A 26614-nucleotide genomic window follows, 5' to 3' on the forward strand; every position below is an offset into this window, starting at 1 on the left:
TTTTGTTTTGTTTAAAATGGGAAATAACCAGACTGAAGAAAAAAGTAGCAACATTTGCTGCTGGATCCCATGGGTGTTTAGCTTACGCAGATGACATTGTACTCATGGCAGAAAACAAGGCAGATATGGAGGAGCTACTGAGGATTACCAACGAGTATGGGAGGGAGTGGAAAATGAAATTCAGTGCCAGGAAATGTAAGGCCATAGAAGTTAACAACAATGCCAATAGCCAGTGGGTCCTGGGAAACATCAAAATAGAGGGAGTGGAGAAGTACATACTTGGGATTGGAAGTCAGCAAAAAAGGAGTAGGAGGAGAGAAACAAAGGAAAATAAACGCAGGAAAAGCCAGGAGGATGGTGGGCATGATCGTGAACGCAGGCAGCAGGACTATTATAATAAATACGAGGTAGGCAGGAGTATGTGGAATGGGATAGCGGTGCCTTACTGCCTGTACGGGTCAGAAATAACAGAGTACAGGGAAGGTGACCTGGCAAGATTAGAAAAGGTGCAGAACACCATGGGCAGATGGGGATCGACTGGGTGCTCCTAGATGCACAGCCGTAGAGGCCTTAAGGGGAGAAATGGGATGGAGTACATTTAAGGAGAGAATTATAAAGGGCAAGATGGGATTTATGAAGAAAATCGAAGGACTAAGTGAAGAAAGATGGGTAAAAAAGGTGATAACAGAGGACAGAACAACATCCTCATGGAAAAAAGAAATAGCTAGATGGAAGAGGAGAGAAAATCTTGAAAATGAGTGGAACAGAATGAGGGTTAAGGACATCAAGAAATGCATTGCCACCAATGGCCTGGAAAAATGGCGAGCAGGAGCAGCAGAAAAGTCGACTTTAAGATGGTGCAAGAGAAAACAAAAGCCTGAAAGAGAAAATTGGTACCGGGGAGACTGGGGGAGTAAGCTGCGCTGTTCAAGGCAAGGTCTGGAACTCTAGAAGTAAAGGGGAGAAGCAGAGACGAGCAGGACCAAAACTGTAGCTTGTGTATAGGGGAAAAGGAAACAATAGAGCACCTGATAGTGGCCTGTGACAGGTATGAAGAGGAGAGGCAAAGGCTATTGGCATCAGTAGTGGAAATTATTGGGGAAGAGGAGTGGCATAGCAGATTGGAGGAGGAAGACGGAGGAGTAAGTACCGTGTTAGGACTATATGGCAGTAAGGAGGAAGCAGTGAAATTAATACGTCACATAAAAATTTTCTTGGCATGTTTGGAAAAAAGATCTGAACAGTAAAAGTGGAGTGAAAAGTGTATTAGTGGAAAATAGCAAAGAACATAGGCAAATAAATCTGGAAAAGAAAAGGACAGAAAACCTAAGTTTCAGGATGAAGTGCTTAAGAAAGTGATGTATACTGAAAAGAAAAGTGTGTAGAAGTGAAAAAGAAGAAAAGCGGAACGAAAGAAGGAGGACCTAAGAAGCGATACAAAGCGGCACAGGTCAAAAGAAGAAGAAGAAGAAGAAGGGTGGGGTCGCCAGGATGTAAACAAACACCGCTGCTCCTGCGTCACCTGTTGCTTGGAACTGACACACACACACTGCACCACCCCCTCTCCTGTACTGTAGTCTCCTTGGTAACAGGAATCCCGCCAGGCCGAGGAGGAGTATGTACCGCCGTGCACCGCCTCGCACTAACACGCTGCTCGACACAAGACAAGACAATCCCAGGGCCATCCCAGCAAACACTGAGAAGAGGAATACCAGCACGCCGCGCCACGCCCCTCACAGGCCAGCAGACCAAGGCAGCTTCGAGAATCCCTGGGCCAGCCAGTGCTCGGTGGGGTGGAGTGTGTCGCCGCCCGCTGCCGTGTGTATGTGCCTCCTGTGCTGCCGTGGTGAGCCTCCTGCACGACGCATCACAGCGGCAGGATGATGGCCTACGCAGACATCGACGAAGGTGAGTGGCTGGCCGGGCAGGCCGCCATGTGGAGCCTGAACAGTGACAACGAGCACCTCTACCTCCAGAAGTACACCCGTCCCACTGTGAAGGACACCTTGATGTGTAGTGCGGCTACTAGGCCTGATATGGGAGCCTCCCATAACCCACTTGGCGAGAGGGGTGTACCTCTTTGGCCAACTCGGTTCAGTTCAGTTCAGGGTTAATCTTAGGAAGCACCACTCCAAACCAATATTCGTAGTAAATTAGCACGTGAAATAATTGTTATTATAATGCATTTTCATATATGTTTTACCTTGGGGAGGGGTCAGGGGGACAAGCCTCGTTAATTATAAAGTTGGGTGGCTTGGATTTTCTAAGTCCATTGTTATTGTTTCATGAGCGCCTCTATGCACAGACTGAGCCTCGTACCTGCCTTGCAGTACACCATACAAACTAGTTCCCAAGTCAGTACGCGGATGGATCATTACGATTTCGGACATAAAACGGTCTTTATGAGTTCTACGTTATTTTCTTCTCCATATTAAAGCAAATAATGGCGCAAGTATTTGTATTTAATAATTTTAAACAATTATATTCAGAATGTATTACTACGCGGGTTATATCGCGCAGGAAGCGCCACGTAGGCATTGTTTCTGGCCAGTTTTCAACACGCCGCCATGATGGATGGACCAGACTCCCACTCTCACTCAAAATATCATTGCACTTCACCTCTCAGTAAGTGTTGACTGACTATTTAACCACAACCTCTTTATTGGTATGCATGTAGTTAGACAAAAGGACCGATTACTATCCCAAAATCGAGTAAATATAGTGACCCGGGCGTGTGACATATGTGCGTTTTGTGAATAGCGGTCGCATGAAGCTTGTCACGTGTCAGAAACCAACCGGATATTGTTCAACGCGTGTACTCATAATTTAAGGAAAATGGAGGCCAGGGTGATACGTAGCAATCGTTAGGTCACTCCCGGGTCATATGACAGCTGTCACAAATCTGTTTCATTTTGTACCCCAAACTACTCGGTAACAATGATCTACCATCAACTTACAAGAAGTGGATGGGTTAACTGTCACTATTGTACCATATGTTTTTATGAAACATGACATTTCCCAAGAGTTGCTCGATTATACGGATTGGGGCGGCGGCGGTGGGGGGGTGGGGGGGTTCCACTACAGTGACCATTCAATTACGCGCCCGACACTCGTCAACAGACCCGCTGCGGCGGCTGGTAGGTTATATTGGAATAAATTACATGAGTATACGTTAGGGACTTTCCTTACTTTAGACTAGGGAATAGTCCCTATTTTTGTGATATTTTAGGGACATTTTGGAAGCCCATTTTTCAGTGATTTGGCCTTCCACCACCAAAACAATGGTTCCCTACAAGGATTAATGAAGCCATCTGTTGGATTAACAATCGTTTTAGTACCGTGCCAGTATTTCAATCCATTACCTACCTTATGAAACAACACTAGCTATTTATATATCTTTTCTACAAATGTTCAACAACCATGGAAATGCTTTCAAAATCCAATTCAAGGACTATTTATTATTGAAAATAGGGGATAATGTTTACGAAAGCGCAGCCTCCTGTGGCGGTGGCCGTGACGGTGGTGCAACCAGTGTTGCGAGAAATACCTCCTCCCAGAAAGAAGTCGCATATACTTGTGGGGAGGGAGAGGGTTCAGGGGGGGGCACAGCCCCCCTCTGGTTAGAAGGGGGGGTCGAGGGGGGTAAAGCCCCCCTGTTAGCAGGTTGTAGAGTTCGGTTGGAGTAGTTTAAATATATTTGACATGCGGCATGGCCCATCAGAAATTACGCGGCGCGGGACGGATTGGGAGGGTGGGGGTGGGGGGGGCACTATGCCCACCATCCAATGACACGCCTGATACTCGTCAACAGACTGAATGCCAGGTCATATTGGAATAGACTGCAAGAGTATGTGTTAGGGACTTTCCCTACTTACGAGACTAGGGAATTTTCCCTGGTTTAGGGATTTTTCTAGGGAAATTTTGGAAGCCCATTTTTCAGTGATTTGGGCTTCCCCTCCAAAACCCCAGTTCTCCACAGGTCCTCAGGCTTGTCTTGGGGGGGTAGGGGTGTTGGAGGGGGTGGAGTGGAGTTCATGTGTTTTTCTGTGCCTTGTTTTCCAGATAGTTTTAATATATTCTTTTCTTTCTTGTATATCTTTGATTCTCTGTTCACCAAAAAGTAGTTATTCTGCTATTATTTTTTCTGTGTTGTTGTGAGGGATACACCCCATTTCGTCACCAGTCCGGTTTGCCACCAAAAAAAAATTTTCTTCACCAAAGCACTCCAATTCGTCACCAATGTGAAATCCATTTCGTCATCACAAATTTCAACAGGGTGATTTTCTCATTCAATGCTGAATCTGCCTTATCAAACAGGGTAACCGACACCGTCAGTCTCAAAGGCCACATCATCCATCTCATCTTGACATTGAACTTGTGTCTGACAGTCTTCTGCCAGATTTCATTCAAACAGATATCAAAATAGGAGACAATGGCAATCAGAATAGTTCTCGCCACATTATCATGGCCACCAAAAATCAACTTCGTCTCTTAAGCAATACTAAGCAGTGGTATATTGATGGAACGTTTAAAATAGTCAGAAAACCATTTTATCAACTGCTGTCCATACATGCCTTCCTTAAAGCAGAAGAACATGCAGAGCAAGTGCCCCTCTTGTTTGTTTTGATAAGTGGAAAAAGACAAGAAGACTACGTCAAGGTGTTCCAAGCCAGTACAGTAGAGCCCCACTTAGCGCGAGATCAGTTAGCGCGAACCGCAATTAGCGAGAGCCACCATCTACCAAGAAAAAATTAATTAGCGCGAGCAGCCACCACGACTGAGTTTTGAAAATTGCGCCAAGCTGCCATGATGCGCGGCACAAGCTGCGAGAGCCCTTACTCTAGCAGACGACGCCATGTTAATACAGGGCAAGTGCTTTGTTTACGTTGTGGATGTGGATACGGGCAACTGACCTTGGCCGTGTGTGACGCACACCCGAAAAATTTGAATTTGCCGGTTGTCCAAGCTGCTGCCAATGCGGTGGGAAGAAAAGGGCTTGGTGTGACACCAGGTTATGGTGAACCGACAACTCGCTAGAAGAAAACGGCCAGTGTGATACTGCCTTAAGGCAGCGAGGCCGCTTACCGGGTGAGCGCTGGCGATGACGTCATCAGACTCCCAGCGAATCACAAGCGTGTTTTCAGAGCTCAGCCAATTGTAGGGTTGTTTTTTTAATGTGAGTGATTATTTTGAGTAATTATCAAACCCAAAAGTCAGACCCACGTGTGCACCAAATAATTTTTTTCATATTGGTTACTTTATTCAATTAGCGCGAATTCAGTTAGCGTGACCGCTTTCATCCACCTAATTCTCGCGCTAAATGGGGCTCTACTGTATATGATTTTGTACGTCAACTCCTTGCTCCTCCCTACCTTCCAAAACGACACATCCGACCATCCTTTGAAGAACTCCAGGCAAAATCACAGCTATGCGAACCTACGAGAAAACAAACAGATTATATGAGGCAAACATGGCTTGATAACACCGTCTGGTCAGTGGGCAACTGGTGTGTGTTCTGACGATTGGTTCGCACAAACAATGACATCGAGGGCTGGCACCTACGCATCAACACACGAGCAACAAAGCACAATCTTTCAATGTACGTTCTCATCCCGCTTCTTCACAGAGAAGCCACGATGGTTGATATACAGCAACAGTTGGTTGCTGTACACACACTAAGGTCATCCACAAGAAAGGGAAATCACGACAAGCAAGTCCGTCTCTGGAAGTTGTGGGATGCATACGAAGAAAAATCCATCACAACTACTAAATTTCTGAGTAGCTGTAAGTGTCTCCTTCCGAGTCCAACAAATGATTAACAATTAATTTGCGCATGTCCTCACTAAAATTGTGGTAGCTCCTCAGCAAAATTTTTATATATGTTCCTTTTTTAATTTTTTATATTACCTTTTTAAAATATTCATAGTGTTACATTTTATTTTTTTATAGTTACTTTTTAAAAATTTTACATTTTATTTTAATTTTTTTATATTGGTACCTTTTATTTTTTTATTGGTACCTTTTATTTTTTATATTGGTATCTTTTATTTTTTTTATATTGGTATCTTTTATTTTTTCATATTGGTACTTTTTATTTTTTATATTGATACCTTTTATTTTTTTATATTGGTACCTTTTATTTTTTTTATATTGGTACATTTTTATATTGGTACTTTTTACAGGTTTTATATTTTAAATTTTTGTTGCTACTGTTTTGCAACAATGCAATTGTATGTACCTTTTCATCTATTTCTACTGCAATGTGAAAAGAATTACGGCCTTCACCGGGCATGGGATGAACTGTCTGGCTGTGCTGCGTCGCCATGCCGTGTACAGTATGAGGATTAGAGTGAAACAATTAATCTGAGAACTCGATCATCACCTCCGTCAGTATAGAGCTCGGCCTATGTATGTAGATCTATGTGGCGGGAGTGGCTGGGCCTTCTGTACGTGTAGATTGTGCATAAGTGTGATGTGCACAAGCATATATAATCATAAAGCTGTCATCTATTTAAGGATATATGTATCTCGATTTTGTTCTCATTCGTTTACTTGCTGTTCTTTTCACATGCCGATGGCAAAATAAAATTATTATTATTACTATTATTATTATTGTATACAGACAATGGTCACACTCTAACCATTTTTTGTTTACTTCATTCCTTTTTGCATAATTTATATTATTTAATTTTATTCATTTTTTTTCTTTTTCTGACGTATCCATGAAAAAAGTCACGAAGAAAAGCGTGGTGACGAAACGGACGAAAACAGTGGTGACGAAACGGACGAAAACAGTGGTGACGAAACGGACGAAAACAGTGGTGACGAAACGGACGAAAACAGTGGTGACGAAACGGACGAAAACAGTGGTGACGAAACGGATGAAAACAGTGGTGACGAAATGGATGAAAACAGTGGTGACGAAACGGATGAAAACAGTGGTGATGAAATGGATGAAAACAGTGGTGACGAAATGGATGATTATATATATTCATCCGTATATATATATATATATATATATATATATATATATATATATATATATATATATATATATATATATATATATATATATATACCATCATTAGCTTATAACACCTTTAGGCACCGATCATATTGGTATTTTATGTAGTCTGTGATGCAGGCAGGATATTCATTAGCACCTAATTAGACTCATGCTGCTCTCCAGTGCTCTCTGATGCACTCACAATCAAAGATGTAGTATACCTATATGGTAGCATTGAGTAATCTTAGGTCACTTGGTAAAGTGTTCACCTAAGTCCGACCCAAGCTGACAACATAAACCTAAGTGAGTTTGCAAGCTGAGTGGTAATTGGCATAATAATAAAAGATGCTGAAAACTGGATTCCACTACTTTATTTAATATATGAATAATTATATACTGAATTTGTAATGGAGCCAAGATAAAAAAAGCTATGTTTTTCAGTGGTCATACCATGATCTCATGAAAATAGATAGGTTGACATATATAATTAATTACTATGTATTTTATTATGACGAGTATTGCACATTAATACCATAGCTTTGAATCCAATGATGAATATCTTCAAGCAAGACACAAATAGTAATAGATTGGTCACCAATTCACTCAGTAAACACAATACTCCACAAAAGTATACACTGAATTCACAATAAAGTTGTTTTTCCACTTGGAACTTTGTAAACAGAAACCAATTAACCTCGTTTTACTTCACTCATAAGTCATGATGTACGCGATGTGGTCGCCTCGACCTTTCGTTCTTCCTCCCTCACACTGGCAGACGTCACTAACAAGCTGTCTTACCACCATTATCTCAATACGAATGACCGGCAGGAGTAATTTGTTTTTCTAACTTGATTTTAAAGCAACAATAATTATAAATCATATTTTAAATTACATTTTAATGCAATTTTAATGTCATCTTTTTCATTTGCATGTGTGTACCTTTCTGCTACAAATAAGAGTTTTTTTCCCATGTTTCGTTTTCCTTAACTCAAATATTTCGCATTTTAATCAATAACAAAGGCATCAAACACTAATTGTATGTTCAAGTTATGTAAGTTTTTTTTTTCTGTTCACATAAACTGCTTCGTTTTCCTTTGGTGCCATTATTTTCACATGGGTACAGTCTATCACTCCCACAACACCGACAAGTTTGTAAAATGCTGCTTGCTTTTCACGGATCTCTGCCCTATCAAGGGGAAACTGGATAAACATCCCGACTACCTACGGGGCACTGAGGGCGGCCAGAGTTTCCGCAATCACCCTAACACTACTCTGGTTTACCCCAAACTGATCACTTGAACACTGCTGCATTTTTCCTGTATCCAAATATCTTGAAGTCAAAATCACTTTCAACCCCGGGGTGAGGGAATGCTCCCTTTGAACTGGATCTTGTAGCTCTCTTCTCACCAAATCAGTCACATTCCATTCCTGCACGGTCTAATATGTATCTCTCGCCAAGTTCTACATCGTTACACAGTTCCAAAGAGTCCTTTCGAAGTCTTAAATTGCGGAGGCGGGCTGGGCGAGGAAGTCCGGCGGCCATGTTGATATGGGTCTGGGTCTGGGATTCACTATTAACTTTCCTATTAAGGGTTTAGAAGTCCTCGCCAGCACTCCCAAGTTAATACCGAAGTTAATAGTAGGTATTAGGCTAATAGTTGGTGAGGATACACTTTGAGAGTGAAGTTAATACTAAAGTTGAAAGTTAATACCAAGCTTAGTATTAATAGTTGACGAGGATACGGGCCCAGGTTCTCTATGATGGGTTTACCAAAATAAGTTATAAGTAAAAGGTGTTCATGGGGGAAAAATTGAGAACCCCTGATTTAAGCTAACAGTAACAACTGGTTCTTGGGATTAAAGAAATTCCAAGAAGAGGTTCTTGCGAACCGGTGTGAACCGGCTGAATCCCATCACTGATTATAAGTGACCAATTGGTGCAAGCTTGCTCCAGACTGAGTGGACCGACCACCTAATTTCTTCAGTTTGCTGTTTTGTTTGCTTTTAGTTTAAATGTTTTATCTATTTTCAATACTCTTTACTTTATTATTATTATTATTATTATTGTTTTAGGTTTTATCATGTGATTTTGTTGTTGACTTAAAACAGTAAAGTAAGAACCAATTTCTATTTTCCTGTTGCTATTTTGTGCCGAATACAGTGAATCATGACTGTTTCATTTGTATTCTCAGCATTTTTATTAGTGTTTTCTTTAATGGTTTAGCAGTAAATGATGACTTTCCTAATGCTCCTTTTAATCAATCTCAAAGTCGTGTTGGCAACAGTTATAAATAAACAATGTTACAACAGAGAAGAATGTTACTTTCCATCAATGTTGTTTAAGTAATGCTTACCATAGTTTCATATGTAAACAAGGAGGCCGGAATGACCAGGGTGGGAGGCCGAAGTGACCAGGGTTGGGGCTGGAGTGACCGAGGGCCGGAGTGACTTGAAAGCCTTGGAGTAGTCGTGTGTAGGACAGGGGGCTCATCAGGGATCCCTTGCAGAAACAGGTCCAATTTCCTCTTGAAGGTCTCCGTGCTGCAGTTCCCCTCCCATATGAATGCCCTTAGTTATGCAGTATATTGAAGTGAAAGAGAGCACTGTGGAGGGAGGTGGGAAAGGGAAGGTGGTTAGTGTGTTCAGTGCCTCAAGTTAGCTCCATTTGTTCCCCTCCTGTATGAATGCCCTTATTTATACAGTAGACTAAGAGGAAACTGAAGTGAAAGAGAGCACTGTGGAGGGAGGTGGGAAAGGGAAGGTGGTTAGTGTGTTCAGTTTGTACTGATCCAATTGTTAGTGTAGTTTCTTATTCTTCATAGCAAAAGTCATGTGCAGAACATTGCCCTCCCTGAAATGCCTGCCGTCATTCCGTCAAGGCGGGGAGGCTTCGTGGTGCAGTGGTTAGCACACTTGGCTCACAACCGAGAGAGCCCGGGTTCGATTCCCGGGCGGAGTGGAAAAATTTGGGCGGCTTTTCCGATACCCTACGCCCCTGTCCACCCAGCAGTGAATGGGTACCAGGTATTAATCGGGGGTTGTGTCCCGTCTCCTGGGGTCTGTTCCCTTCTCCTATAATTCCTTCCCCTCCTGTCTCTCTCCGGCATATGACCACAGATGCTGCGCCGACTAAACGAAACTTTCCAACTTCCGTCAAGGCGAAAAGTCTGTTCATCTGAAAGGGTCCTTTAGGTCTCCAATATGTGTCACATTGCTGGTAGAGATTCCTTTTTCCAAATTTTTTGTCTGTTGTGCTCAGTTCTGATCCCCAATAGAAGGCTCATTGTCAACTACAATTTTTTTTCCCCATTTATCAAAAATAAAAAATCTTGTGCTTTCATGTGGTGACTTGCCTGCAATTCCAACTCGAAGAATGGTGGCTCAAAGGCGTTATTCTGTATAATGTTTTCCAGACATAGCATATGGCGATGAAGATGGCGAAGAAATATCTCCAGACATCTGGCAGGAAGCGTGCTGGCTGGTGATCTCCTCATACTTTGAGGAGAAGGGCCTGGTGAGGCACCAGTTGGACTCTTTTGATGAGTTCATAACAATGACCATCCAACGTATTGTTAAAGACTCTGAGGCCATTGATCTTCAAGCAGTGGCTCAACATACTGGGGGTGAACTTGAAAATCCTGTGAGTACTGCTGGAATTGTACATTAGCTTTACCATTATATTTGGAAGTTTTAAATTATAATTATACACTAATGTATTTACTAAAAACATACTTAATATTGAAAGTTGAACTTACATTAAGACTGGGCATCCATTTGACCATGATGCATGCCTGCGTCTGTGTCTGCAACCTTATATATGGCATACTGGTGGTGGCGATGGGGCTGGTGTTGCATGAACCTGCTCTACCTGGGGACATGATTAGTGAGGCTGAATATGGTATTAAAGTGGCTAGACACCAAGATTAATTTCTTATTGGGTATCCTCAGCTCTTCTTAGCCATTTGAAGATGCTTAGGAAGGGAATCAGCAAAGTTTTGTAAATGGTCCTGCATAATGTCCCATATCTCTTAACCCGGTAGCAGCAGGGATCATGTTTCTCAATGGTCCCTCTAAGCAAGAAAAATGAGAAAAAATCATCACACACACAAACCATTTCATAATATATATCAAAGCATTTGTAATCAGTTTATGTATCATCTATTTTTTGGGGTTTATATCATGGCACAAATTTGGCCTGTCGCTGCTACACGGCAAAGCCACAAATTTGGCCCATCGCTGCTACCGGGTTAATGACACCTCGGAGGCTAGGAATGGAAAAAGTGGCCCAATTGTGTAGCTGACGTGATGATCGCCCAGAGGTTTTTGACAGAACTGAGATCCAGCGACTTTATTGGCCAAGGTGTTAGCAGCTTTACAGCATAAAATTCAAATTAGTTCATTGCTAACTCAGTGTGACACAGTGCCCCATCCCACATAAAAACTTCAGCTACACACTGATTTATAGACTTCAAGTTTGTCCATTATAAGTTTTGCAGTTGTGACGCCAAGACAAACGCCCCAATAATCAATCAATCCATTATAAGTTCAAAATAATTGCACTGGTTAATGGAAATGTTCTTGGGTAAAAACACTAGTTTGCCAACACTATGGCAAAAAAAAAAAAACCTAAACCATGAGCCAGTCAGGTTGTTTGGCTGTATTTCTTGTGTATCGGGGCTCGCAGGGGTCACTGCCATGGCGGTAAGCCTTTCCTCTTTGATCACCAGTCACCTCAAATCTCATTGGACGATAACACCCTGGGCCACTCATCGAGGCTCCGGTCTCTATATTTAGCAGCAAAAGGTAGTCTTTTAACATGGAGAGCACCTGTTATCCTTAGGCCGCAGCCACACAGGGAGCGAGAAAGCAGGCGAGAGGGAGAGCAAGAAACTTTAATACATAATAACCAATGCAGGCGGCCACACTGGCAGCGAGCAGGTAATGGCGACAAAGCGAGGTGAGTTGACAATCAACTTTTCTCTCACTTTTCTCGCGCGAGATCCCTCGGTCAGAAGGAGTGACATCACTGACATGCTTCTATATTATTTGCCGTAACTCAACTCATACAATAGATGGACATTTTGGTTAACACCGTTAGATGCAGCAGTGATTGCAGAACTCAAATATGTTTGTGAAAACTCGATAAAACAGAAACTAAATAAATAGTTTTTTTTTTTTTTTTTTTTTTTTTACGTCGCAGCCTATAGCGCCGGTAGGCTTTTTCCCGGTGGGGCCTGATGGTCGGCCCAAGGCTTCTTCCAGGTGGGTCCTGATGGTCGGCCCAGCCCGTTCTGGCGCAGGCGAGTGTTTATAGTGGCGCCATCTTGCATTGGCTCATGCTGCCCTCCCGGAGCTCATCTTTAATCCTAGAATCTAGAGTCCGGGTTGATAGGTGGTCTTCTGGACAGCATGTGGGTAGTTTTAAGCCACTCGGCGGCGGCTGAAAAATCCCAGCTTGGTGGCACCGGGCGGGGATTGAACTCGCGTCCTCCTGAACACGGTGGTGTTACTCTGTCGATTCAGCCACCGCCTCCCCATTGATGGGGAGTGATGGGTTGAAGTTAATGAACCACTCCGTAATGTTTATAACACATTTTACATATAGCTACCATTTGCAGTGGCTATGAAATGAGTACTTAAATAAACAATTCAGTCTTATAGAGAAAAGGCTCCTGAACACGATAGTGTATACAGATTTTTCTTAAGACGCCAAATAAGTGAAGCACGGAACTGGGATGGGGGCGAGGGGATGGGCCCTGTGGGCCACGTTGCCATGACGACCCTCGCCTCGCTTTTAGTGTGGCCACAGAAACTCGCCTTGCCACTCGCTTCCTGTGTGGCCACGGCCTTAGTACAGGAACAGTCCTGCAGCTCCTGTACTTCCAAATTCCAAACTCCTGCCAGCAAACATGGGTTCTTCTTCATTTCCCAGCTTGTAATGCCAGGGTGGACCTCTTGCTGCCTGTAAATAATGTTCAAAGTCCTCTGGGTGACTTTCTGTTGTGGTCCTCCTGGCTTATGAGGAGGTGGTGGGTCCTGTGCTCCAGAAGTACAAACTTTTCTGGTCCAACATTGCACAGTTCTGAGTGACAGTCCCATGTTTGCTGCTATTTCCTCCTCCTCATCATCATTTCCTGGACGCCTGCTCCTAAGAGCTCCCACCAGGGGATGGCCACAGCAGAAGAGCTTCCAACTTTCTCTATCCAGACACTCCCTCCTTGCCTGCTCAAAGTTTCTCAAAGATCTTTCCCCCCTCTCCCTAACGTACTCTTGCACCCTGTCCCTCCATTTCACTGGAGGGCGTCCTCTAGCATTCCCTCCTTACCAAGATGGCGCTAAAGAAATGTTCGACTTGCACAGGAAACTTCTCTGGTCATTTCTTCTCAGGACGATCGACCGTCTGCAAGATCTGCCTGTTGACACAGCAGATGGAAACGAGACTCCTTCAACAGGACGAAAGGCTGACGGCTGGCGAGAAGAAGATCACTGAACTAACAAGTACTGTTGATACCTTGCAGGAGTTTATCCAGGCCAACATCGTCGCCCCTCCTGCAATTGACGCCTCATCACCCTCCTCACCTGCACTCGATGCCCAGCCACCTTCCGAAGAAGGCACGTCACAGGGAACCGGTAGAGCTGACGCTGAATGCTTCACCCCCGTGAGAGGAGGAGCCAGACCCGCCCCTAGAGCCATTTATCCTACTCATTGCTACAACAGATTTGCCATACTGGAGGAGGAGGACGAGGAACAGAGCACCTTCTTGGTCGGTGACTCTATGATTCGCCATCAGGTGGTTGAATTCTGTGGCAGAGTCCCCCGTCGTAGGCGTAACTACTGTTATCCTGGAGCTGGTGTTGACGACATCACAGCTGCCCTGGACGAAGTCTCCGCTGTGGCCTCTAATGACTCACTCTTTGTTCTCCACACAGGTACAAACGACGTCACCACGACCCGGTCCGAGGAACTGCTGGACAAGTACCGTAGGCTCATCCAGCAGTATAAGACTAAATCCCCTAATATTTTGATTTCAGGAATTCTACCACGGACGTGGGATGAGAGCGACTTCTACAGTAAGGCCTTCAGCCTCAACAACCGCCTGCAGACTCTCTGCGGAGAGCTTGACGTCGAATTCTTTAACGCCTGGAACGATTTCTACGGCCAGAGTAGACTTTTCCAAAGGGACGGCATACACCTGTCCCCCATCGGGGCAGCCAGATTTGGAAGGCTCCTCAACAACGCCGGACGTAACGCCCGAACAACAAAAAACGACTCTCAGCCACGTCCTTCCATCCCGCCCGTGTAAATAGACACCTCACACCGCAACAGACTCGTAACATTGAACCCTCCAGTACCTCTATTACCAAGCTTCAAGATAACCTAAGAGTCCTTAGTTTCAATGCGCGTAGCCTAAGAAACAAATTTGATGAACTGCGATGTCTTGCTCTGACAGAAAACTTTGACGTAATTGCTATAACCGAAACATTTATCGACACCACTAATATTGATTTAAGTTCCGAATATAACATAGATGGCTACAGATTCTTCAACAATGATCGTGTAAACCGTAGAGGGGGTGGTGTCGCCCTTTTTGTCAAAAGCTACTTGCAACCTACTGACAAAACACCAAGAAACAGTAACGTTGAACATTTGTGCGTGCGAGTAAACATTGCAAAAGTCAATTTAAATATATCTGTCACTTACAGGCCTCCGGGGCAATCACTTGATGGCGATCTTGAAATGTACAGCGTCTTAAGGCAGTCACTTAATAACAGCGACTCACTGATACTAGGAGACTTTAACCTCCCCCATATCGACTGGGCGACACTGTCGGGTACAGAAGGTGAGTCCCATAGAATGATCGAATTTCTAGAGGAAAATTATCTAAGCCAAAATAACATACTTGACCTTGTTATAGCGACCCAAGATAACCTAGTCAGTAATGTCACGGTAGGAGAACACCTCGGTTCCTGCGATCATAAACTAGTGCGCGTTGACATTAGAGCTCAAACATCGGTGACTGAAAATAAAGTTAAGGTGCCCAATTTCAAAAGAGCCAACTTGTAGAAATCCGTGAAAACTAATAGATATGCAACTATCAGATGACGGCAATGCAGAGGACGCCTGGCTAAACTTTAAAAATCACTTACTCACTCAGCAGGACACATTTGTCCCCTTGTGCGAGAAGCGAATTAACACTAATAAAAGTCCACCTTGGTTTAATAGCGAAATTAAACACTCAGTCAAGGAGAGAAAATTGTCTTACAGGTTAACCCGCAAACTGCTGTACGCCTTCTGGGCGGCTGAGCGGTAAGCTGCTGTAAGCCTTCTGGAAGCGGGCTTTTCAAACAGGCGCCAAAAAGTTTCCGCCGCGGCTTCAGATACTGCCAGAAAAAAAAATTTGTGATAGAAAAATCTAAGAAATATGCAGGATACAACACATTTCGAGCTACAGATATGTGTATTGTAATATTTATGACACGTTTATGTAACTTAGATATCATTTATTGAAGGTCAATCTCTCGCTGATATAGCCGCACTAGGCGACGCACTCAGAATCTCAGTCCCGCAGCTTACGGGTTAAAGAAAGACCAAAGCACGCCCGAAAACATTAGACTTTACAATGATGCAAGGCGACGAGTAAAAAGATTAGTGCATCAGGCAAAGCGTAGATATGAAGAAAATATTGCAGCCAACTGTAAAAATAATCCAAAATCCTTCTTCAGTTACATAAACAACAGAAAGGCGATCAGAAGTGGAATTGGACCTTTAATAAACAGCGACGGTGCACTAGTGACTGACAGCCAACACGTTGCAAACCTATTAAATAATTACTTTTCCTCGGTGTTTAATAATAACAGTCCTCCCACCACCACCACCAACACCAGTACTAATGTAAATCCCGAGCATGCATTGTCTAACTTTGAAATAAAACCCGATGAAGTCCTTAAAGCCCTCAAATCACTTAAAACAAATAAAAGTCCTGGACCTGATAAAGTATATCCAACTCTGCTGAAAGAAACAAAGAGCGAAATACTCTCCTCCCTCACAACCGTATTCAATATGTCCTTGCGACAAGGCATTGTCCCTTCAGATTGGAAAAAGGCTAACGTGACACCGATTTTTAAGAAAGGAGACAAAAAGTACCAGGTAATTACAGGCCCATTAGTCTAACTTCGTTTGTAGGTAAGCTACTTGAGGGCATAATTAGAGACAAAATTGTGAGTTACCTTGAAAGCCACTCATTAATTGGGGACTCACAACATGGCTTCCGAAACAAAAGATCCTGCCTATCAAATCTATTAACCTTTTATAACGACCTCTTCACTGTTTATGACGTAACCAAATCACTGGACGTAGTCTATCTTGATTTCCAGAAAGCGTTTGATAAAGTTCCGCATCATAAATTACTTTACAAATTAAAACAAATAGGTATTGACGGTCAGGTAAACCAATGGATCGCGAATTGGTTGAGCAACAGACAACAAAGAGTAGTGATTGACGGATTTAACTCAGAGTGGGCGCCTGTCACTAGTGGCGTCCCTCAGGGCTCGGTTCTTGGCCCAGTGCTCTTCATTATTTACATCAACGACGTGGATGTTGGACTCAATAACCGCATTAGTAAATTTGCAGACGACACAAAGATTGGTAACTCGGTTCTCACTGACGAAGATAGGCAAAGCCTCCAAGAGGATTTGCACAAAATTTCAGCTTGGTCGGATAGATGGGAGATGCCCTTTAACGTAGACAAGTGCCAGGTCCTTCAAGTTGGAACGAGGAATAAGAAGTTTGATTACGAAATGCGGCGTTAAACTCAAAAGCGTTCAATGCGTCAAGGACTTGGGGTCAAAATCGCGTCAAATCTCAAATTCTCACAGCAATGCATCGATGCAGCAAATAAAGCGAACAGAATGTTGGGCTTCATTAAAAGAAACTTTTTATCTAAGAATAAAGATGTAATACTCCCGCTCTACAACAGTTTAGTCAGACCCCACTTGGAATATGCGGTACAGTTTTGGTCTCCCCACCATGCAAAGGATATTGCTAAATTATCCCTTCCTTGCGCAACAAATCCTACGAAGAAAGGCTTTCTACCCTTAACATGTTCTCTCTTGAGAAACGTCGCCTCCGAGGAAAACTGATCGAATGTTTTAAAATACTTAATGGTTTCACGAATGTAGACAGATCAACATTGTTTATGATCGATGACACTTTGCGCACGAGGAACAATGGCGTAAAACTCAGATGTAGACAAGTAAATTCAGACTGCACCAAATTTTTCTTCACCAACGTTGTAGTGCGAGAATGGAATAAGCTCCCATCATCAGTGGTCCAGTGTAACACGATTGACTCCTTCAAAAATAAGCTCGACCGTCACTTCCTTCAACTTAATATCAACTAGAGTAGAAATGCAACGTTTTGGAGTCTTCTGATTAATGTAAAATCACTTAGGTTTAAGGACAGACCACCAAGTCTGGACCATGGGGTCTGTGTGGTCTGATTTTCTATGTAAATCTATGTAAATCTATCTCACTCACACACACCCTTCTGGTCATCTTACTCTCCTCCATTCGCTCCATGTGGCCAAACCACTTTAAAGTTAGTCGCTTCACTTCTTCCACCACTCCACACTTCTTCCCTTCACCCCCGTGACACATTCCAAAACGCTCGTACACACTTTCATTACTCATTCCATCCATTCTACTCACACCACAAGCACTCCTCAAATAACTCATTTCCACTGCCTGCACTCTAGACCTCTGACTTTCATTCCAGGCCCACGTTTCACTTGCATATGTGAGGGTTGGTACTATTACTGTATTTCTCAAATCCCTCTTTACCTCCATGCTCACACTTCTGGCATTCATGATTCGTCCCAAAGACCCTACCACCCTTCTTCCTTGCAATGCCCTTTCTCTTATCTCTCCCTCCATACTACCATGCTTACACATAACTGATCCAAGGTACTTAAACTCATTGACCTCCTCCATTTCTTCACCATTCAAAATTATTTTGCATTCTTTTTCACATTCAATGCCCACTATATGGGCATGCAAAATCTACAACCTCACTTCTACTTTGCTCACAAACCCATTTCCTTGTTATGCTAATGCACAGATTGCTTTAATCTGGGGTCCTTTGAGAAGTTTTCTTGGCCCCATAGTTGGTGTGAACTGGGAGGAATGGTGAGGGATGGTGGTGGTGGTGGTCAGTGTGTGAACATACATCTATTCTCTGAAGAAGGCTGATAGCCACTGGCCTTGGCAGGCTTGTGCAACTGAGAGCTCAGTAGGGTTGCCAGATGGAAGTGTTTCCCAGATCCCTGCAGATCTGTGGGAGAAAGAAGTGAATTTGACAGTGGTGGATGGTGCCCTCCTCTCTGTACCAACACACACACTGCAGTCTTTATGAAGTATATTTTTTTGTGCGTTCAACTTCCTGAACTTTTGAGTCTGGGTGTTCAGAAAAAGAAGAGAAGTGTTACTACTACTGTCAGCTGTAGTAGGATCACTGAATGCTTCTTGGTCATGTTCCATATATTTGTTTTTCTCTAACCCAGATAAAGTTCAATAAGAACTAGAATCATGGATCACAGACTCAGCCAAAATGATTTGAATGTGGTATGTACAAGGTGTTACAGGTTTCTTACTAGTAATGTTTCATCCCTCACAGCCTCGCCACCTGCTGAAATTTGAACAGGTCTATCTCAGCAAGCCTAGTAACTGGGAGGACGGCCACAACTACAACATGATGCCCAACGAGGCGCGACTCAGGAACTTGACCTACTCTTCCCTGCTGTATGTAGACATTGTCAAGACTGTCATCAAGGAAGGGGAGAAGCCTGTGGAACACAAGGACGAAAAAATTTATATAGGTCTGTATGAACCATACGAAGGCTCCAGTGCCAGCAGACCTTGTGTTAGTTTATAAGGCAATCATTTAGCACTGCTAGATATGCTGGGAGCTCTTCTATTAGCTCAGTCAATGCTTGCTTATAGAAACTGCCTTAATCCCTTCACTACGGCCGGGCCAAAACAGCGCCCCGCGCCGAATCCGAGATTGTTGCGCGTGCCAAATATCAAATGTCGCTATTGAATATAACAAGTTTTCAGCCATAAGCTCAACATAATCATCATGTATTATATATGAAAACATGCAGAATTAAATGGTGCACATAAAGAAACTCACTAAGGCCGGGCCAAAACAGTGCCCTGCGCCGTATCTGGGATCGCCGTGTGCGCCAAATTTCAAATGTTGCTATTGAATATAACAAGTTTTCAGCCATAAACTCAACACAATCATCATGTATTATATATGAAAACATGCAGAATTAAATGGTGCACATAAAGAACCATAAACTAATTGATAATTTTGAGATGTAAGCATAAATATAGAGATAAAATAACTCGTATATTGGCTAAAGCGAGCCAGGACGCAGTATGCACGTCCTCGGATATGGTACGGGGCACGCAAGGAAGCAATATACACGTCCTCGTGTTGAAGGGGTTAAAGGGATATGGATTATTTCTTGAGAATGGCTCAGCATATTAATCAATAAACATCTGAGTTGTATTCTTTGCTGGAATGAAGGAGAAATGTAGGAATCCTTTAACTGATAATGGCTTTCAATTGAACATCAGGTAAAATTCCCATTATGCTGCGGTCAACATACTGCCTTCTGAGTGGCCTGACGGACCGTGACCTACAAGAAGTTAATGAGTGTCCCCTCGACCCTGGTGGCTACTTCATCATCAATGGCTCTGAGAAGGTCTGTTTTCCTTTTGTGTAAGCCTCCTTTGTGTCACATCATTTTGCATTTCTGGTCATGATGAAATCAAATATCGTCACCATCATGAGATAATTGCCTAAGTCACTTTCCATTGATTTCCAGGTTTTTGTCTACATCAATTTTTCATCATGCGACACCCATTTTTGAAGAGTTGCCTCCATCATTTAAGGTTTCAGTGTTCTAGAATTGGCCTTTTCATTCCTGCGTAACTCTTAAGCCAAATGAGGTAATGACAGTTATTTTCTGATTTCCTGTAAAGTAGAAAATAATGACTTAGGTGGTTTGTTTACGAAGGTGACGAACATAGGGTTCACTGTTGCATATTGCTTTTTTACATTTATTAACCTGAAACTTCAGTAATGGATTTGCTTTCATGGTATAGATGTCATCAACAACACAACAAAATTAACAGCCTTTGACAAGCTAAACATGTTCTACAGGTTCTCATTGCTCAAGAGAAAATGGCCACAAACACTGTGTATGTGTTTAGCATGAAGGATGGCAAATATGCGTACAAGTGTGAGATTCGCTCCTGTATTGAACACTCAGCTCAACCTGTGTCAACGCTGTGGATCAATATGATGGCCAGAGGAGACAGGGTAAGTATATTGAGCAGTGTTTAGCAATTTTCATGCACTTAGTTTAATACTTGTTCATTGCAATTGTCATTAACCTGGTGGTAGCAGCGGAGATCATGTTTCTTAATGGTCCCTCTAAGCGAGAAAAATGAGAAAAAATCATCACTCACACAAACCATTTCATATTATATATCAAAGTATTTGTGATCAGTTTATGTATCATCTATTTTGGGGGGGTTTATATCATGGCACAAATTTGGCCCGTTGCTGCTACACGGTAAAGCCACAAATTTGGCCTGTTGCTGCTACACGGTAAAGCCACAAATTTGGCCCGTCGCTGCTACACGGTAAAGCCACAAATTTGGCCCGTTGCTGCTACACGGTAAAGCCACAAATTTGGCCCGTTGCTACTACACGGTAAAGCCACAAATTTGGCCCGTTGCTACTACACGGTAAAGCCACAAATTTGGCCCGTCGCTGCTACACGGTAAAGCCACAAATTTGGCCCGTTGCTGCTACACGGTAAAGCCACAAATTTGGCCCGTCGCTGCTACACGGTAAAGCCACAAATTTGGCCCGTCGCTGCTACACGGTAAAGCCACAAATTTGGCCTGTTGCTGCTACACGGTAAAGCCACAAATTTGGCCTGTTGCTGCTACACGGTAAAGCCACAAATTTGGCCCGTTGCTGCTACACGGTAAAGCCACAAATTTGGCCCGTTGCTGCTACACGGTAAAGCCACAAATTTGGCCCGTCGCTGCTACACGGTAAAGCCACAAATTTGGCCCGTCGCTGCTACCGTGTTAATGATCCCATTTCCTACAAAAGAAGGATCATGTGATCTTTTAATGAGGTGCACAAATTTGTTAGAATATGAAAGTCAGGAGCAGGAAATGGCTTGAAGCAAACATGCAAGCATAAATTGAATGGGTAAAGAAACAAAGCTGAAAATATATCTGTCAGGAATACTATCTTTTAAATGTGTAGACATAACATAAAAATCTGAGAAAATTAGAGGATAGATAGAGGCAGATAGTGCCTGCCTGGAAGGTGTTTTGATATTGGTGTATGCTTCCTAAAGCCTCGTTCACACTATGCCGACTCTTGGCCACGACTGGGGGCTTCGTGGTGCAGTGGTTAGGACACTCTGGTCACAACTGAGAGCCCAGGTTCGATTCCCGGGCGGAGTGGAAAAATTTGGGCAGCTTTTCCGATACCCTACGCCTCTGTCCACCCAGCAGTGAATGGGTACCAGGTATTAATTGGGGGTTGTGTCCCGTCTCCTGGGATCTGTTCCCTTCTCCTATAATTCCTTCCCCTTCTGTCTCTCTCCGGCATATGACCACAGATGTTGCGCCGACTAAGCGAAACTTTCCAACTTTCTGGGCCACGACAATCCAGCGACTCGGTGTATACGAGGTCTTGGGTGTGAAATGTTGATGTGAAAGGGTCGCACATCGTTGGAGAGAGGTCTAGAAACGATTTGATTTGGTACAGTGTGAAGGGGGCCTAAAAGTTGCTGGGTTGTCCTGGCCCAAAGTTGGCACAGTGTGTCCAGGGCCTAGGAGAGTAACTAAGGAAGCTGTGAATTAATGACAAAAGAGAGATCTGTATTATTGTATTGTAACTTGTGACAGTCGGCACTTTAACCAGAAGTAAGCAGTTTGGGAGGAGTAACCATTTTGATGTTTTCCAGAGTGCTAAAAAGTCTGCTATTGGTCAGCGCATCATTGGCGTCCTGCCCTATGTGAAGCAGGAGATTCCAGTAATGATTGTCTTTCGTGCCCTTGGGTTTGTGGCCGACAGAGACATACTGGAGCACATCATATATGACTTTGATGACCCTGAAATGATAGACATGGTAAGGCAACACTTAATTATAGTTTAATTTCTTGTAAGTGACTGTTCTCTCTTAAACTTCCTCTGCAGTCAGTTGGGGGCTTCGTGGTACAGTGGTTAGCACACTCGGCTCACAACCGAGAGAGCCCGGGTTCGATTCCCTGGCGGAGTGGAAAAATTTGGGCGGCTTTTCTGATACCCTATGCCCCTGTCCACCCAGCAGTGAATGGATACCAGGTATTAATCGGGGGTTGTGTCCCGTCTCCTGGGATCTGTTCCCTTCTCCTATAATTCCTTCCCCTTCTGTTTCTCTCCGGCATATGACCACAGATGTTGCGCCGACTAAACGAAACTTTCCAACTTTCTGCAGTCAGTTCTCATTCTCCCATAATCACATACCTCAACCTCCTCAACCTCTCGTGCTTTCATTGACATATAGTCATCCTTAACCCATTAACTTCACAGTTGGTCAGATTCACCAATACCACTATGTGCACTCTGGCATGTAAACCAGGTCTCTTTCTACCTTCATACCTCTGCAACTATTAATTGTAACAAATATTCAAGCGTATCCATGGAGAGAAGAAGGAAAATACTTTACGACTGGCTTATATTCATTGCAATATTTTATGTGCTGACTGAGGGATGAAGAGGAACAAAACTTTCACGTGTGCTTCAAACAGTCTTAGGGCCGCTTTCACAGTCGTTTTGTTTGTTATGATCGTTACCAATGGTGACGATCGCCGCTTTAGAATTTCTACTTAAAACTGGCCGATAGGGTAGTGGCGGCTGCAGGGTTAGCCTAGCCCCGCACCTAACCACACACTCTCAACACCTCTCGCTTCCTCTGCAGCTGCCATCACCCCATGGGCCAGTTTCACGTGGAAAACTATAGCATCGATCGGCGCCATTGGTAACGATCAAAACAAACAAAACGACTGTGAAAGCGGCCTTAAGTTATGGCCCTTCTCAAGCAGCCCCAGACCCAAAATAGTTTGTTTGCAATGACTGGGGAAGAGTACCCAGACCCAGAATGAAGAATGTCATTCAAAATAAGTCTTCAACCATTGCTGCAAGTACATACAGTAAACCCTCAGGTATCCGGGTTAACAGAGCCACGGGGGCACCCGGATATGGGAAAAACCCGGATATGGTGTAGGTTAAGTCGACGGACCCGAAAACCCAAATTTCGCCAACCAATTTTAATATACAGGTAACTCTCAATTTACGCGAGTTTGGTTTTTGCATTTTTTAAATAACGCGGGGTCCAAAATCCAAATAAATGTTTAATTTACATGTTTTTTCACTTATACGCGATATTTTATGGAGTGGCCACCAGATGTCTCACGTAACTGGACTCACGGCGCCGCGGCCACACAGCTGAGCTCAGTTCTTCCTGCGCGCCACTTGAACAACAATACAGTACCCACGCTGCCACGCTACTCAACAATAGGGGTGGGCAGGTACTGGTACCAGTACTGGTACTAACGGTACCAGCTATACAGTACGGTACCGGTACCAGACTGCTCGGTACCGGTACCAATACTAGCCAGTCGCTCATTGTGTCCCTCATTTCTTCCTCACACAAGTGAGGCTGAGATTGAGTGCCTGAGTGGATATCTCGGTGATATGGATATTCTCTCTCTCTCTCTCTCTCTCTCCACTGAATGAAGTGAATATTTATTTTTCGATAGAAACCTACCTCTTGTTTGATTTACATTGTTTTTGATTTATGAGACCTCTTCAAGGACACAATACTCGCGTAAATCGAGAGTTACCTGTATCATCTTCACAAACGAAGCTACTTAAGATCACGCCCGTAAACCCACGACAACCTTACATGCCCGCGCATATGTATATACAGTCGTCCCTCAAATAGTACGGTTTCCAGTAGCTCGGTTTCAGTTTTATACGGATTGTCATGAAGATCTTTTAGGATTTTTAAATTTCCTGCTCGTCGGGAAATTTAAAAATCCTAAAAAATCTTCTTAGAAAATTGACATAAAACCAAAACTGAACTATTGGAAACCGTACTATTTGAGGGACAACTGTATATGAAATGAGTGCAGGACGATATGTTATAGCCGTAAGATAGAAGAATACGTTACGGGTTAGCCTACATTTCAGCCATGCCGCCACCACCCCACCCTGCTCGCCCTGAGATATATATCCTTATTAACTCACAAACGGAGCTACTTAAGCTCACGTCCATATATGCCCACGTCAGCCCTTTACGCCTGCGCACTCGTTGATATATGAAATGAGTGCAGGAAGGATGTATTATAGCCGTAAAAATGAAAAAATGTTACTGGTGACGTCAAACTGCCCGCCTTGCTCCGCCGCCCTGAGAATATTTTACCTTGTTTTCTGCAATATTACATTATCTACGTTAACGCCAGTGTAGGCAAGCCTTTCCCCATCCACAGTGAATGCGTGGGCATTGTGGCGTCTCTGGCAAACGATAATTAGTGACTTAACCTAAGAAAAATTGTTGGGGTGTTGCGGGGCTGCTCAGCACCCACCATGACCCCAAGGACGTGGGTTTTGGATTTGCTCCTAACGAGGTAACTAAAGCTTGTACACCTGACCTTTACATCGGCACCATGGTAAGCACCCCAAACACCACACACAGGCAAAGCAATGCCTGGAGAAGGTAGGGCACACACAAATGCAATTAACTGGGCCATGGTGCGGGGCGCCGCTTGTTGTGTTGTGCTGTGCAAGGTAAAGAGAATCTCTTTACCTTGGTGGTGCAGTACGCCGCCCGGGCAGGGCTTAAGAGGCATTGCGCGGACAATTTGAATGTTTTGGCGGCACACAACGTTTTTTGTTTTTTTTTTTTTTTTTTTTTTGAGAAAGACCATTTAAAAAAAATTTTTTTTTCTTTAAATCACATCTTTTAAAAGTCCCGGATACGGGCGAGGTCGGATACGGTGCACCCAGATAACTGAGGGTTTACTGTATAGGGAAGTCCACCGTCAGTGCCTTGCTACGGACGTGTTGTGCTGGCGAGTCCAATGTGGTGTTGTTTTGGTGCTGACTTCTTGCGCCTGGCAGCAGTTGTCGTATAAAATATGAACTTGTCTCCATATTCTGATTCTATTGTTAATTCCATGTTTTGCACAAGGAAAAGAATGCAAAACTTATAAGTTACTTTTAGGAATTAAATATTCTTTACGAAACAATAATTACATTACCTCCAATAGGCTGTACTGAATCCACGTCTTGTGTGGAGACATTGGTTACGCTTATTGTCAGACATATGCTTGGTCAGCTCCGGGAACCAAAATAGAATCACGGTATAAAATCTGGGGTTTGGCTAAGTCTGGCAGTTGACTGACTTTTTTTTTTTTTAACGTCAATGCCTATAGCGCTGGTAGGATTGCTTGAGGGGCCTGGATGGTAGTTGGCCGCAGCCCGTCATGGCGCTGGCAAGTGTTTATAGTGGCGCTGTCTTCTCTTGGCTCATGCTGCCCCCCGGAACTCGTTCTTGATTCACTTGGACGGTTTCCTCTAGAGTCCAGGTTGATGGGTGGTCTTCAGGACAGCATGTGAGTAGTTTTAAGCCACTTGGCGGTGACTGAATAATCCGAGGTGGTAGCGTGGGGATTCAAACTCGTGTCGTCCATCACGCGATGAATGTGGGCCCAGCACACTACCACTCAGCCACCGCTTGCCAAATCCAGTTATTGAAACAAAAATCTGGCAGAATAACAGATCCCCTCCTCCACTCATTGTAATCAACACCCTATCTCTCCTTCAGTGTGTTGGGGGGCTGGCTAGGCCATGGTGCTACTCACTAGGGGCCTACATGCTGTTTGTTGTGGTGATGGTCATCAGACATGAGCTAATTGTAATGTGTAATCGTAATCGATTACAGTTTTTCAAGTAATCGTATTTGTAATCGATTACCCTCTTTTTTTTTAAGTAATCGTAATCATAATCAAATACATTAAAAATGTAATCGTAATCATGATTACTTTTGTGATTACATTAGCAGCAAAGTTTTAGTTAATAGTTTCTCGTACAGCAAGTACGTACTCTAAATATTTGTAGAAATTCAACCAATTAAATATTAAGTATGCTACATGTTTATGAAATTTGCAAGTTCACCTTTCAGCCCTTCCTGTAATCACGACTGTAGTCACGATTAATACATCATGTAATCGTAATCGATTACACCTAATTTTATTGTAATCGTAATTGATTACATAACATGAGTAATGGCCCATGTCTGATGGTCACGTGGCCTCCACAAAAGGTTTACTAAATCATTAAGCTGCATATTCTTGTTCTTGTTCTTTTTCCTTAAGTTATATTTGGTTCACTATCTTTTTAAATTTGTCTTGGTCTTCAACGAATGTCCACAATGGGCTCAATAAGCTTCTTGTGACATACATTCT

General features: G+C 43.3%; 1 protein-coding gene across 3 annotated transcripts in view; it reads left to right on the forward strand.

Annotated features, from left to right (window-relative positions):
* The first annotated feature begins 1307 nt into the window (after window positions 1-1307).
* The window catches only part of LOC126990594 (DNA-directed RNA polymerase II subunit RPB2-like), a 78260-nt gene continuing 52953 nt past the window's right edge, over window positions 1308-26614 (forward strand). Inside the window, exons 1-6 of one of the 3 annotated variants that reach the window (XM_050849278.1) lie at window positions 1310-1908; window positions 10420-10646; window positions 18678-18879; window positions 19646-19773; window positions 20235-20393; window positions 22069-22233. In XM_050849278.1, coding sequence (XP_050705235.1) covers window positions 1881-1908; window positions 10420-10646; window positions 18678-18879; window positions 19646-19773; window positions 20235-20393; window positions 22069-22233 — 909 coding nt within the window. In that variant the 5' untranslated portion in view covers window positions 1310-1880. Of the gene's footprint in view, window positions 1909-10419; window positions 10647-18677; window positions 18880-19645; window positions 19774-20234; window positions 20394-22068; window positions 22234-26614 lie in introns of all 3 variants that reach the window. The other 2 variants (XM_050849279.1, XM_050849280.1) reach the window with 2 other exon arrangements.

Source organism: Eriocheir sinensis, unplaced genomic scaffold (assembly GCF_024679095.1).
Source record: "Eriocheir sinensis breed Jianghai 21 unplaced genomic scaffold, ASM2467909v1 Scaffold18, whole genome shotgun sequence".
NCBI classification, from domain to species: Eukaryota; Metazoa; Arthropoda; class Malacostraca; order Decapoda; family Varunidae; genus Eriocheir; species Eriocheir sinensis.